Source organism: Papio anubis, chromosome 8 (assembly GCF_008728515.1).
Source record: "Papio anubis isolate 15944 chromosome 8, Panubis1.0, whole genome shotgun sequence".
NCBI lineage: Eukaryota > Metazoa > Chordata > Mammalia > Primates > Cercopithecidae > Papio > Papio anubis.
Window position 1 is genome coordinate 36,226,021 of NC_044983.1, and position 13,268 is coordinate 36,239,288.

The 13,268-nt window shown below is 45.1% G+C and overlaps 1 protein-coding gene across 3 annotated transcripts in view; it reads right to left on the minus strand.

Moving 5' to 3' along the window:
* Positions 1-233: 233 nt before the first annotated feature.
* The window catches only part of RAB11FIP1 (RAB11 family interacting protein 1), a 43,852-nt gene continuing 30,817 nt past the window's right edge, over positions 234-13,268 (minus strand). For all 3 annotated transcript variants that reach the window (XM_003902645.5, XM_009212882.4, XM_021942204.2), the window contains one exon: positions 234-5,185. In XM_003902645.5, the coding sequence (XP_003902694.3) occupies positions 4,967-5,185 (219 nt within the window). In that variant the 3' untranslated portion in view covers positions 234-4,966. The remainder of the gene's footprint in view (positions 5,186-13,268) is intronic.

Here is a 13,268-nt window from a genome sequence, read left to right on the forward strand (position 1 = left end):
TATTTTTTTCAACTTTCCATTACTAGCTACTGGGCTAAGGGGACTCAAGAGAAAAGATGGTTGTGTCTCCCTCCTTGGGCCAGAATTTGAAAAATACAATTGCCTGGCTCTGAGAGCTAGGTTTGGTGGCAGTAGCAGGAATCAAACAGAGAGAACTCCAAAGCAAGGGGGATAAATCTGAGAGAGAAAAGTTGGGGTCATTTGTGTAATTAAACTTTCCTTCCTTGAAGACCTTCCATTTAGAGGGCTGTTTTATTAAGAGATTTAATAAATAAAATAACATGTATTAAGTGTCTTCATGTCACTACACATGGCGATCAATGTCCACTTGGAATCACCAGGCCTCTCCACCAAAACCAGGGAGGCCTTCAGGGAAGCTCCCCCATCCCAGCCCAGGAGTCTCACAGGCACCGCCTGCCTCTGTCGTACAATGTGACTCATCTGTAAAAGCAAAAGCATTGCCTCTATTCCAAGAGGTCTGGGACCTTGGAGTGTGGACCACGTGCACTGCTTGCGGGGCAGGCACACCTCTCACCTCCTTGGGAAGGGCCTGGGGTTTGGCGAGATGAGCTCCAGGAGACTCCTGTGCATCCCTAATACCCTCTGTTCACACATGGACCAACTAAGTCAACTGAACAAGGACCTGGTTCCCAGATGGGGCAGTTGAGCCCAGCCTGAATTCAACTCATGCCCGCAAAGTGAAGACATTACTCTGTGGGAACCTGTGTGTGTGGTGGGGGTGGGAACTGAGGAAAGACCCTGTCCATATGCTCAGCCAAGAGTACTGGCTGCAAAGGAAAAGGGGGCAACACGTTCCAACTCAGTTTCTCTGGCCAGTGCCATGGTACTTCAGGCCAAGGTGAAGGGTGCATCCGAAGGGACCAGACATGTCCGTCCTCTCTGAGAAAAAGGACCTTGGGACTCCTGGGCACCAGGCAAGATGGCAGCAGCAGAAATCCCAGTGAGAGACCCTCATGGGATGAGAAACATCCCCCGACCCCCACCAAGAGAGGTTTTCCAGGAAGACAGAATAAATTTTTATTGCACCCATACCAAACTACAGACACAAATCTTTGAAAGGTAGTACCATTTCATTTAGTGTTGTAGGAAATGTTGGGTTACTTCTTAAAAATGAAACCAAAGAAATTCAAAAGTCTCAAAGAAAGAAAGCAGGAAATAATTCTATAATCCAAAAACATTGGGCGATCCTTCAGTTGGAGGAAGGGGGCGTCAGTTAAGTAGCTCACACAGTAGATACGGAGACACCACGGAGTTAAGTTTGGTGGATACTAGGAATTAAGTTCTCTACCTAAGGCAATTAATTTTTCAGTCGTGAGAGATAATTATTAGTTCTAGAAAAAGAAAAAAGTTGACTGGGAGAAGGGACCCGGGAAGGAAGAATGGCGTGTCATTTAACATTAAATTGCCTCTCCAGTATACGGCTGAGCATCATGGACCTTCCTCCCTCTCTGCCCCGTTGAGCTCCCACTGTTAGCAAAACTGAGAAGCACACGCCTGTGTCTTCTTCATACAGGCATGTGCACACACACCTGTATCTCCTTCATACAGGCACGTGCAGAGCCGTCACCAATCGGGGCCCACAGCTGTTCAGCATGGCAAAGGGCAGGCTTGCTCCTTCATCCACTCTGCTGCCTTGATGAGGTGAACACACTGGAATAAGACGGAGGGCAGGATACCTGCCAAAGCCTGAGGAATGAGATGATCTGAAACAATCGGGCAAATGCTGGACATTTCAAAAAGCTGACCTCTAACTGCAGTTTATGGGTATAGAATTTGATGCTTCCTTCAAGTCCTAACTGCTCTTTCTGAGGCAGCCAGGCTAGGCCAAGAATGAGCTGCTCCAGTTTCTCCAGAGCACAGCTGCCTCCCAGGGCCTGTCAGCATCTGCAGCAGTTGGAAGGAGGTCCCACCTCTTCTGAGATACAGTCCATTTGTAGGATTCTCCAGTGCTCCAATTCACTAATGTCTGCTAATGGCTCAGAACAGGCTAAAGCTTCTACCAGATAACCCCGCCCCTCAGGGACAGTTGTTGACTGAATGATCTCCAGGTTATCTACTTTGGGAGGTGCAGAAATGCTATAAATTGAATTTTTTCTCAGCAGCAGCAGAAGCCAGGCACCCTTGAGTCAATTGTCCTTCATTGTCCAGAGCTCCCAAGTGGCATTTCAGAGCACAGGAATTCACTCCTCCACCCAGATGTCCCTCTCATATGGCCTGAGTCACACACCCCAGGTCCTAGCAGCAGACATCTCCAAACCAACATCCTTATGAACACTCCAGCTCTCCAATGGAAGAAGAACCACGCAGAGCACAACTGCCCCCAGTGCATTTGGGCTATCACAGTAAAAATACATTTATATCAAGTAAAAAACATAATGCGGGACAAATATATACATGCACACTTCCTTTCTTTCTTTTTCTTTTTTTTTTTTTTTTGAGACAGAATCTCATCTGTTGCCCAGGCTGGAGCACAATGGTGTGATCTCGGCTCACTGCAACCTCCACCTCCCTCGCTCAAGCGATTCTTGTGCCTCAGCCTCCCAAGTAGCTGAGATTACAGGTGGCTGCCACCACACCCAGCTAATTTCTATATTTTTAGTAGAGATGGGGTTTTGCCATGTTGACCAGGCTGGTCTCGAACTCCTGACCTCAAGTGATTCACCTGCCTCGGTCTCCTGGGATTACAGGCATGAGCCACTGCATCCAGCCATACCTGTACATTTTCAGAGTTCAAGTGAATATACAGTTTTCTTTATAAGTATGTAAATAAATTTCATAACACTACAAAAATACAAGTCATCTGAGAAGTTTACAGTGTTACAGTGATCCCAGTACTGTAGGAGAGAAATAAAATAGCTGTAGATAATTAAAAGCTAATTAGATAAATCAAGTTACAGTATCATCCTTCAGATTAAAGTGCTCTGATACAGCCAATGCCACAGCAAACAAAATCCTGGAAAGGGATTGCACTGCCAATGATTTTGCCTTTTAACCTCAGTGTAACAAGGACATACATAAAAGTGATTCTCGATTTAATAACTGCTAGCATCTCCACCCCTGCCCACGCTATTGGCCTGTGACATTCTTCCCCTAGGAGAGGTGTCAAGGTTAGATGAGATTCTATCATAGCCAGGAGAAAAAATGAGCAATATCGGAAACATACTAATTCCAGTCTTAAGTGAGTAACAACAAAATTAACTGAAAAATCTGAACTGGTGCTTTTAGCTAAGAAGGAAGCAAGTGTCCTAGTTTAAAAAAAAAAAGTCTATAAATCTAGTTTTAAAAATACAAATTCAAAAATAAGTATCATCTTCTTGCTCTGCACAATTTTATAACAAGGGGGTAAAATACTGGTGAGTCTATTCATGAGGAAAAATGGAAAAAAAAGCAACCATTTGAAGGCTGAGGCATTTCTGTTTTCTACTGACTTTTCACTTTTATTGACTACATTAAGCCCTTCACTACAATTTCCCCAGTATCCCAGAAATAATTTGGGTTTCCTTTTGGGCAGGCAGAGAAAGTGTTCAAAGGACAGACATGCAGATGCAGTTCAATCCCTTTGTGGTCCAGTCCGTGGTCTCCTGTCCCCTGCACAGTGAAGGAGCTTTTTTCTTTCTATTTTTTTTTTAAGACGGAATCTTAAAAAAATTGCCCAGGCTCTTTAAGAGTCTTAAAAAACCTCTTGCCCAGGCTGGAGTGCAGTGGCGTGATCTTGGCTCACTGCAGCCTCCATCTCCCAAGTTCAAGTGATTCTTCTGCCTCAGCCTCCCAAGTAGCCGGGATTACAGGCACGCACCACCACACCAAGCTAATTTTTGTATTTTTAGTAGAGACAGGGTTTCGCCATGTTGGTTAGGTTGGTCTCGAACCCCTCACCTCAAGTGATCCACTCTCCTCGGCCTTGCAAGGTGCTGGGATTACAGGCATGAGCCACTGCGCCTGGCCTGAAGGGGCTTCCTCATCTTGGGGAGTTGGTGGACCCTGTCTCTGCCCCTCACAAGGAGTGTTGCTGAGGAAACCAGGGCACCGAGCAAAGGCACAGGGGGAAAAGGCCAAGCAATCCTATTGACATCATTCCACACCTGCCAGAACTGTATGAGCGAGTGCGTGGACCACCCAAGCAAAGTGCTGAACAGGCTGGTCTAGCCAGCAGGAACCTGGCTGTCATAAGAAGAGGGGCTTTAACCAAGTTCCTCAAATTGAATAAAGAGTAATTCTTTCAATTCCTGAATTCTACTTTTCCAATCTCCAGTAAAAGGGCCCTGGATCTAAGCAGAACATATTTTAAGGCTAGAGAGTAGTAGAAGTTGATGTTTAGAAAAGGCCGCTTGTTCGAAATCCGAAAGGCACACTCAGAGGCTTATTCTAAACACCCCTGCTCCCATCAAAAAACAAAACCCAAGTTTGAGAAGCTGGGTAGGTTTACATGGTATCAAAATTTAACATCTGCAGCCAAAAGCCACACCTGAGCTACTCAAAAGCCAAGAAAGTATGTGTATGTAACACAGCACCAATGGCATGGTCCTTTTTTCATTTAAAGCTTTCTCAGGTAAGCTTTAAGAGCTGGAGGATACATATTGAAAAAAATCTCAGTATGAAAGAAAGAAAACCCCAGGGTTAAAATACATGAATACCTCCTGTGCCATCTGAATCTCTGGCTCAGGATCAGATCTTATGACCACGTCTCTGGTGGGCATAAAATATTTACAACCTAGTTAAAGGCACAGTGGCATTTACAAATAAAGCCCTGGGAATGTATAGTAAAAGATTCATTGTAATCATTAACCTGGCTTCCATTGGTAGAATTCACTCTTGCCAGATAACATGTGAGGGAGACGGTGATTCGGAGCCTGCTGGCTGGTTATCAGGCAGGGTGAGTCCTTGACCCCTAGAGCAGGTGAAGGTGAAGTCACAAAAACGTCTCGGGGTTTTTTTTCCTGCTGATTTACATCTTTCCTGCTTTTTTGCCAACCTGCGTCGGGATGCGGAGGATATTGGGGGTTTCTTCCATGACTCTGACAAGCAGGTTGTCAATGTAGTCTTCCAGCTCTCGGACCTGGAACTCCTTCTTGCTTATCGTTTCCTTCTGTTTGAGGACCAGCTGGATGAGCTCATCATGGGTCAGCTGTGCGTATGCAAATGCAGGGTCCGAGGGGCTGTATTTCTTTGGAGAGGGGGAGAAAGTTGGGAAAAAGGAGTTATGAAATCAGCACAGAAATCTAAAACCTAAAAGAAGTACAAAGGAGGAAAAAGTCACTAGTGATCTGGGTTTCTTGGGAATCCATTTTCTTTCCTTTTTTTTTTGAGACTGAGTCTCACCCTGTCACCCACCCTAGAGTGCAATGGCATGATCTCGGCTCACTGAAACCTCTGCTTCCTGGGTTCAAGTGATTCTCCCACCTCAGCCTCCTGAGTAGCTAGGACTATAGACATGTGCCACCATGCCTGGCTAAATTTTGTGGGTTTTTTTTAGCAGGCACAAGGTTTCACCATGTTGGCCAGGCTGGTCTTGAACTCCTGACCCCAGGTGATCTGCCCGCCTCAGCCTCCCAAAGTGCTGGGATTACAAAGATGAGCCACCGTGCCCAGCCAGGGAATCCATTTTCAGTTTATGGTGAAAACAGGTTGTTGACTGATGAAGTTTTCTGGAAAGGGCCAGATAGAACATATTTGAGTCTTTGCAGGCCACAGATGGCCTTTGTTAATATATTCTTCCTTGTGGTTTTTTTTTTTTTTATTTGTTTGTTTTGTTTTATTTGTTGTATGACCTTTCAAAAATGTAAAAACCATACTTGGCTCACAGGTCGAGGACCTCTGGACTTGACTCTGGGTTTGGATTTTAAGCAATGCCATCATGGGAGGACTCAGTTCTCCAAATGAGTGCTCACTCCTCTGGGAACACTAGGAGCTCACACGACCAAACACCAGTGCAGAGCTGGAGACGACTCCCAAGCCAGAGGGGGCCCAGGAAGACATAGCTGTGACAGCAGGTGCAGGGGGCAAGGGCTCTCCTTCCAGGGCAGCAGGTCGAGGTCCAGCCCAACTGTCTGCTCCTGCCAAAGCTGTGCTCAGAAGGACTCGGTGAGCAGGTGGATGCAGAGGACACCCAGGGACTCCAGTTCACATCACTTCATACTTGAGAAATATGCGGAGTCAGAGCCAGGTGCCATCATGCCCCGTCCTCACCCGTGGCCATCTAGGCACGCCCTTGGGTACACAGCGGCCTGTCCCAGAGCTGAGTGTTCTGCTCCCGAGGAGAGCACACACCCTGTGGAGTCACTGTGCTTTATCAGCATTTGTGATCTGGGGCCCCTGCCAGCCCAAGCAGCCTGAACCAGGAGGACACGCAAGATAAAGCTTAAATGAAAAGTCACACGCTGTGCAAGTCCCCAGTAAGGAAAAAAAAAGTGACTTTTCCTGAAATCTGTAGCCTGAGATTTACATGTTTAAAGAATCAAAATGATTTTGCTGGCAGAGTTCTGAGGCAGGAATAGCTTTATTGCCCTGAGGGTCTAACGGTCTCACTGTCTACCAGGAAGGCCAAGAGACTACCTTCTCCAAGAAGAATCAACACTCGCTCCTCAGTGACATGATAGAAGCCCCAGTTCAGTCCAGTGACGCAAACTGCCTGGACACGAGCCAGAAGTCAAAGGAGGGATCCCAGCCCTCCCATCCTGGCCAGGAACAAAAGCACGATGATGGTGGTACTAACTTAGACACACAACACCAATGTTTCCATAGACAGAGTGAGTTCAACCCCATACAGGCTGCACATTCAGAGGCGAGACACTGGACTGCTTTTCCAAAACCTGCTTCTCCCCTAATCTTTGTTTTTTAAAACTTTGAAGGCATGCATTCATAGCGCACCTTCTCTGGACCTCAGTCACTGTAGATGTGACTTCCAAAACAATATTTCATTGAAAAGTTGCATGTCTGGAAAAAAGCCCTAGAGATTGGTTGTACAACAATATGAATGTACATAATGCCCTTTTTTTTTCCCCCATAGAGACGGGGTCTCGCTATGTTGCCTAGCCTGGTCTCAAACCCAAGCTCAAGTGATCCTCCCACCATGGCCTCCCAAAGTGCTGTGATTACAGGCATGAGCCTCCACACCCAGCCTTACATTTTATATCAAGAAAAAAGAGTCACCTTTGTAAATCATGGCAAAGAGTATGTCCTCAAGGGATTTTAGATTATACTTCTGTCATATAAGGATCTTATTTATTTATTTATTTATTTATTTTATTTATTTTTTTTTTAAGTCGCAATACATAAGATATTCTGCATGGAATTTGAAAGAGAGAGGGATACAGAGGCTGACACCTGTAGGGTGTCCTATAATTAATTCCAACACCTAACATTTGGGTCTCTTTATTTTTCCTGGGATTCTTTTTCTTTCTTTTTTTGAGACAGTCTCACTGTGACGCCCAGGCTGGAGTACAGTGACACGATCTTGGCTCACTGCAACCTCTGCCTCCCAGGTTCAAGTGATTCTCCTGCCTCAGCCTCCCGAGTAGCTGGGATTACAGGCACCTGCCACCACACCCAGCTAATTTTTGTATTTTTAGTAGAGATAGGGTTCTACCATGTTGACCAGGCTGGTCTTGAACTCCTGACCTCAAGTGATCCTCCCGCCTCAGTCACCCAAAGTGCTGGGATTACAGGCATGAACCACTGAGCCTGGCCTTCCTGGGGTTCTTGATGATATGTTTTATAATGTCAGCCTCATACAAAGTAATAGTTTTACAGCTTTGTACTATTTAGTAAGCATTTTTTCCATCATAACATTTTAGCAAAACTTGCTTTTCTAGTGGATGCTTAAAATCCCATTATATTTTAACTATTCCTCTATTGCTAGATATTTATGTTGTTTTCAATTTGTACAATTATATATAACATTTTAATCAAAATGCATGAACATAAATCTTTGGCCATATCTCTAAGTACTTCCTTAAGATAAATGCCTAGAACTGAAAATGTGTACACACTTAAGGTACTTCATACGAACCATCAAACAGCTATTTAATTTGGATTATGTAATTCAAAGGGAAAAAGGATATAAAGGACTTTAAAATCATTAGAAGAGCCTAGTTTTGTGATATTAAAAAATTATAAAACAGGGCCAGGCATGGTGGCTCACATCTGTAATCCTAGCACTTTGGGAGGCTGAAGCAGGTGGATCATGAGGTCAGGAGTTCGAGACCAACCTGGCTAACATGGTGAAACCTCGTCTCTACTAAAAATACAAAAATTTTTTTTTTTTTTTTTTTTTTGAGACGGAGTCTCGCTCTGTCACCCAGGCTGGAGTGTGGTGGCCGGATCTCAGCTCACTGCAAGCCCCGCCTCCCGGGTTCATGCCATTCTCCTGCCTCAGCCTCCCAAGTAGCTGGGACTACAGGCGCCCGCCACCTCGCCCGGCTAGTTTTTTTTTTTTGTATTTTTTAGTAGAGACGGGGTTTCACCATGTTAGCCAGGATGGTCTCGATCTCCTGACCTCGTGATCCACCCGTCTCGGCCTCCCAAAGTGCTGGGATTACAGGCTTGAGCCACTGCGCCCGGCCAAAATACAAAAAATTATCCAGGCATGGTGGCGGGCACCTGTAGTCCCAGCTACTCGGGAGGCTTAGGCAGAAGAATCGCTTGAACCCGGGAGGCGGAGGTTGCAGTGAGCCAAGATCGTGCCACTGCACTTGAGTATGGGCAACAGTGCGAGATCCTGCCTCAAAAAAAAAAAAAAAAAAATCATAAAATAATCCAGCATCATAAAAAGTGAGTAATGGCCTTGAAGAAAAAGCACAGAGAAAATACCCACAAATGCAAGAAAGAATGGTGCCCACTGTCATGTATTTCTCACCAGGATTCTTACCCTGGACTTTTCCTTTTACGTAGTTGTAATAATGACATACATTCAAATGTGCATCCAACTTTTTCCATATCACAGATGATTTTTGGATCTAGTTGGCTTTATTTTAAAACGGAAATGTTAAAGCCACCTGGGTAAATAAGACACTCCCAGTTATAAATCATCTATAAAGGATGGAGACCCTAAAACAACAACCAAGAAAAAAAAAATCACTGTAGTAATGATCCAGCTAGCTTTTCATAACTTTAGCTATGCAATTTCTTTCCCTTAAACCTCTCTTACTTTGCAACATTCCAAAGAGTAGGTATCTTTATAAATACTGTCTTATCCCTTAACACAAAACATCTATCATGCGGCAGGCCAATAGCAGAGTCTCCAGGAAATGTTCCGTATTTACCCAGAATGTTTACTAGGCATGGTCCAGAACCAAAAGATGTGTTGCAGGCAGGCAGCAGGGCGGCAGTCAGGCTTACAAATCATGAGCAAAATAAGCAGCAGTTGCCTTTGTTTTGAGCTAAGTTATTCTCTTAGGGCCAGGAGATAAGCCATTGAATTAAATGAGCTTTGAAGAGGAAATAAAATGGTAGCCAAAGGTCTTGCTAACTTCCCAGAAACAAGGTGTTTGTTTCTCTTTGGAGCCACACTGCATTCCACAGTAAAAGGAAGATGGATGGGAAGCTGCTGAATGACTCTAATGTTCATTGCTGTCCTTTTATCCCATTTCCTGATAAATATCATTAACTCCAGGAAGACAAGTGCTGCCTCTTCTATCTGCAACAACCACACAGAAGCCAGGCAAGCTGGTTCACATATTGTACATTTTTAGGCTAGGGCTGAAATGTAGTAGGTACACAGTTCTGGCTGTGGCTGATAATTTTGAGACCAATGCTTACCACCTGCCCTGTCAATGTGTTCTACAAAGAAAGAGTGGGGGCCAGGCACAGTGGCTCACACCTGTAATCCCAACACTTTGGGAGGCCAAGGCGGGTGGATCACCTGAGGTCAGGAGTTCGAGACCAGCCTGACCGACATGGTAGAACCCTGTCTCTACCAAAAATACAAAAAAATTAGCTGGGTGTGGTGGTGCATGCCTGTAATCCCAGCTACTTGGGAGGCTGAGGTTTAAGAATTGCTTGAACCTGGGGGGTGGAGGTTGCAGTGAGCTGAGATCGCACCATTGCACTCCAGCCTGGTCAACCAGAGCGAAAATCCATCAAAAAAAAAAAAAGGAAGGAAGGAAGGGAGGGAGGGAGGGAGGGAAAGAAGAAAAGGAAAGAAGGAAGGAAAAAAAAAAGTGGGGCAACAAAGAAGATGCTAACTTGTTTTCAGCAATCATCAGTTAGGATTACTTGGCTTTTTACCAAAAACTTGGACCTCCAGCTTCCTGTGAACCTTTATCCCAGCTCTTACTGGTAGATGTGCAATGAAGCCAGAGGGAATAACAAGTACCCAGCACTTGAAAAACACTTTCAGCCAAGCATGGTGGCGCATCTGTAGTCCTGGCTACTTGGGAGGCTGAGGTAGGAGGATCACTTGAGCCCAGGAGTTCGGGGCTGTGATAAGCTATGATTGCACGTGTGAATAGCCATTACCCGCCAGCCTAGGCAACAGAGCAAGACCCCATCTCCATTAAAAAATAAAACAGGCCGGGCGCGGTGGCTCAAGCCTGTAATCCCAGCACTTTGGGAGGCCGAGATGGGCGGATCACGAGGTCAGGAGATCGAGACCATCCTGGCTAACACGGTGAAACCCCGTCTCTACTAAGAAATACAAAAAATAGCCGGGCGAGGTGGCGGGCGCCTGTAGTCCCAGCTACTCGGGAGGCTGAGGCCGGAGAATGGCGTGAACCCGGGAGGCGGAGCTTGCAGTGAGCTGAGATCCGGCCACTGCACTCCAGCCTGGGCTACAGAGCGAGACTCCGTCTCAAAAAAATAAAAAATAAAAATAAAAAATAAAAAAAAAAAATAAAACAAAGCTAGGCATGATGGCTCATCCCTATAATCCCAGCACTTTTGGAGGCCAAGGCTGGTGGATCACCTGAGGTCAGGAGTTCGAGACCAGCCTGGCTAACATGGCAAAACCCCATCTCTACTAAAAATACAAAAATTAGCTAGGCATGGTGGCAGGCGCTTATAATCCCAGCTACTCTGGAGGCTGAGATAGGAGAATTGCTTGAACCCGGGAGGTGGAGGTTGCGGTGAGCCAAGATGGTGCCATTGCACTCCATCTTAGGTGATGAGAGCAAAACTCCGTCTTAAAAAAAACAAAAAAAAAACAAAAAAGAAAACTATTCAATATCCAGAGTCCCTGGGACTGTAAAATCTATGATGGAATGAAATTTTAGCTGCTCTGAACTAAAATAAAAATAAAGTGTATTTCTATAGACTGCAGTTCCTAGTGTCAGTTGGGAAGTCCCTCTCTACATATTTGAAATACAACATATCCTGCCCACTAAAGGTCACCAATCCCTCAGTAAATCATTCTCTTCTAGTCCAGATAATGAGTTGAAGACCAGGGATTCGCAGCAAGGCAGTATTCTAAATCCTTGATTCTAGAACCAGAAAGGGCAGGATGAAGACACTCCCAGGCAGAGTTCATCTGGGAGGCTGGTTTTCTTTTGTGGGGAGTTGTTTTTTAATATGAGCCCATACTTTTCAAAGAGAAGAGACCCTCCAAATGAGCAAGATACTTCCTGGAAATTTAGCTTAAGGAAATCATCCAAAAGAGGAGAAAAAGTTCCATATAGAAAATTATTGACTATAGTGTTAATTCATACTGAAAAACAGAAAACAGGCTGGGCATTGTGCCTCACACCTGTATCCCAGCACTTTGGGAGCCCGAAGCAGGTGGATCACTTGAGCCCAGGAGTTCAAGACTAGCCTGAGCAACATGGTGAAACCCCATCTCTACAAAAAATACATAAATTAGGCCGGGCGCGGTGGCTCACGCTTGTAATCCCAGCACTTTGGGAGGCCGAGGCGGGCAGATCACGAGGTCAGGAGATCGAGACCATCCTGGCTACCATGGTGAAACCCCGTCTCTACTAAAAAAAAATACAAAAAATTAGCTGGGCGTGGTAGCAGGCGCCTGTAGTCCCAGCTACTTGGGAGGCTGAAGCAGGAGAATGGCGTGAACCCAGGAGGTGGAGCTTGCAGTGAGCAGAGACCATGGGCCACTGCATTCCAGCCTGAGCGACAAAGCGAGACTCCGTCTCAAAAAAAAAAAAATAAAATAAATAAAATAAATAAATAAATTAGCCAGGCGTGGTGGCGCTCGCCTGTAGTCCCAGCTACTTGGAAGGCTGAGGTAGGAGGTTTGATTGGGCCCAGGTGGTCGAGGCTATGATGAGCCGTGATCGTGTCACTCCATTCCAGCTTGGGCAACAGAGTGAGATCCTGTATCAAAAAAAAATTTCCTGATTTTGATGAATCTCCTTACTGTTAGAAATATTTAGGGGTAAAAGGAGCATGAGGTAGGCTGGGCGCAGGGGCTCATCCCTGTAATCGCAGCACTTTGGAGGGCCAACACAGGCGGATCACCTGAGGCCAGGAGTTCGAGATCAGTGTGGCCAACATAGCAAAACCCTGTCTCTACTAAAAATACAAAAATTAGCTGGGCATAGTGGCGCATACCTATAGTCCCAGCTACTCAGGAGGCTGAGGCAGGAGAATTGCTCAAACCCAGGATGGGGAGGTTGCAGTGAGCCAAGATTACACCACTGCACTCCAGCTTGGGTGACAGAATGAGATTCCATCTCAAAAAAAAAAAAAAAAAAGTTCCCTGATTTTGATAAATGTCCTTATTGTTAGGAATTACACAGTTAAGTATTTAGGGTTAAAAGGAACATGAGGTACACAACTTACTTCCAAATGATTAAAAAAAAAAATTATGCATACATCTGCATGTGTATATTCAGAAAGAGAGAAGGCCAGGCAGAGGAAGCAGAGAGGATGAGACTGATTGGCAAATGTGGTCAAATGTTAACCACTAACAAACTGGGAGGAAGGGTTTACAGGAGCTCTTTGTACTGTTCTTGCAACTTTTTTTTAACATTTGAAATTATTCCAAATAAAGTTACCAGAAAAGTATATCTATGCAATGATTGCAATTATCAGAATTTTACATTCTTGCCAAAGGAACGGAAACAAGAGGGAAAAAGAAAATACCTGACCTGAATGGGCCAGATTGTGGGTGACAATTTCTTCTCATTAAAAAGAAGCGCCAGGCTGGGTGTGGTGGCTCACGCCTGTAACCCCAGCACTTTGGGAGGCCAAGGTGGGAGGATCACTTGAGCCCAGGATTTCAAGACCAGCCTAGGCAACATAGTAAGACTCCATCTCTATTAAGAAGGAAAATGTTTAAATAAAATTTTTTTTTTTTTTTT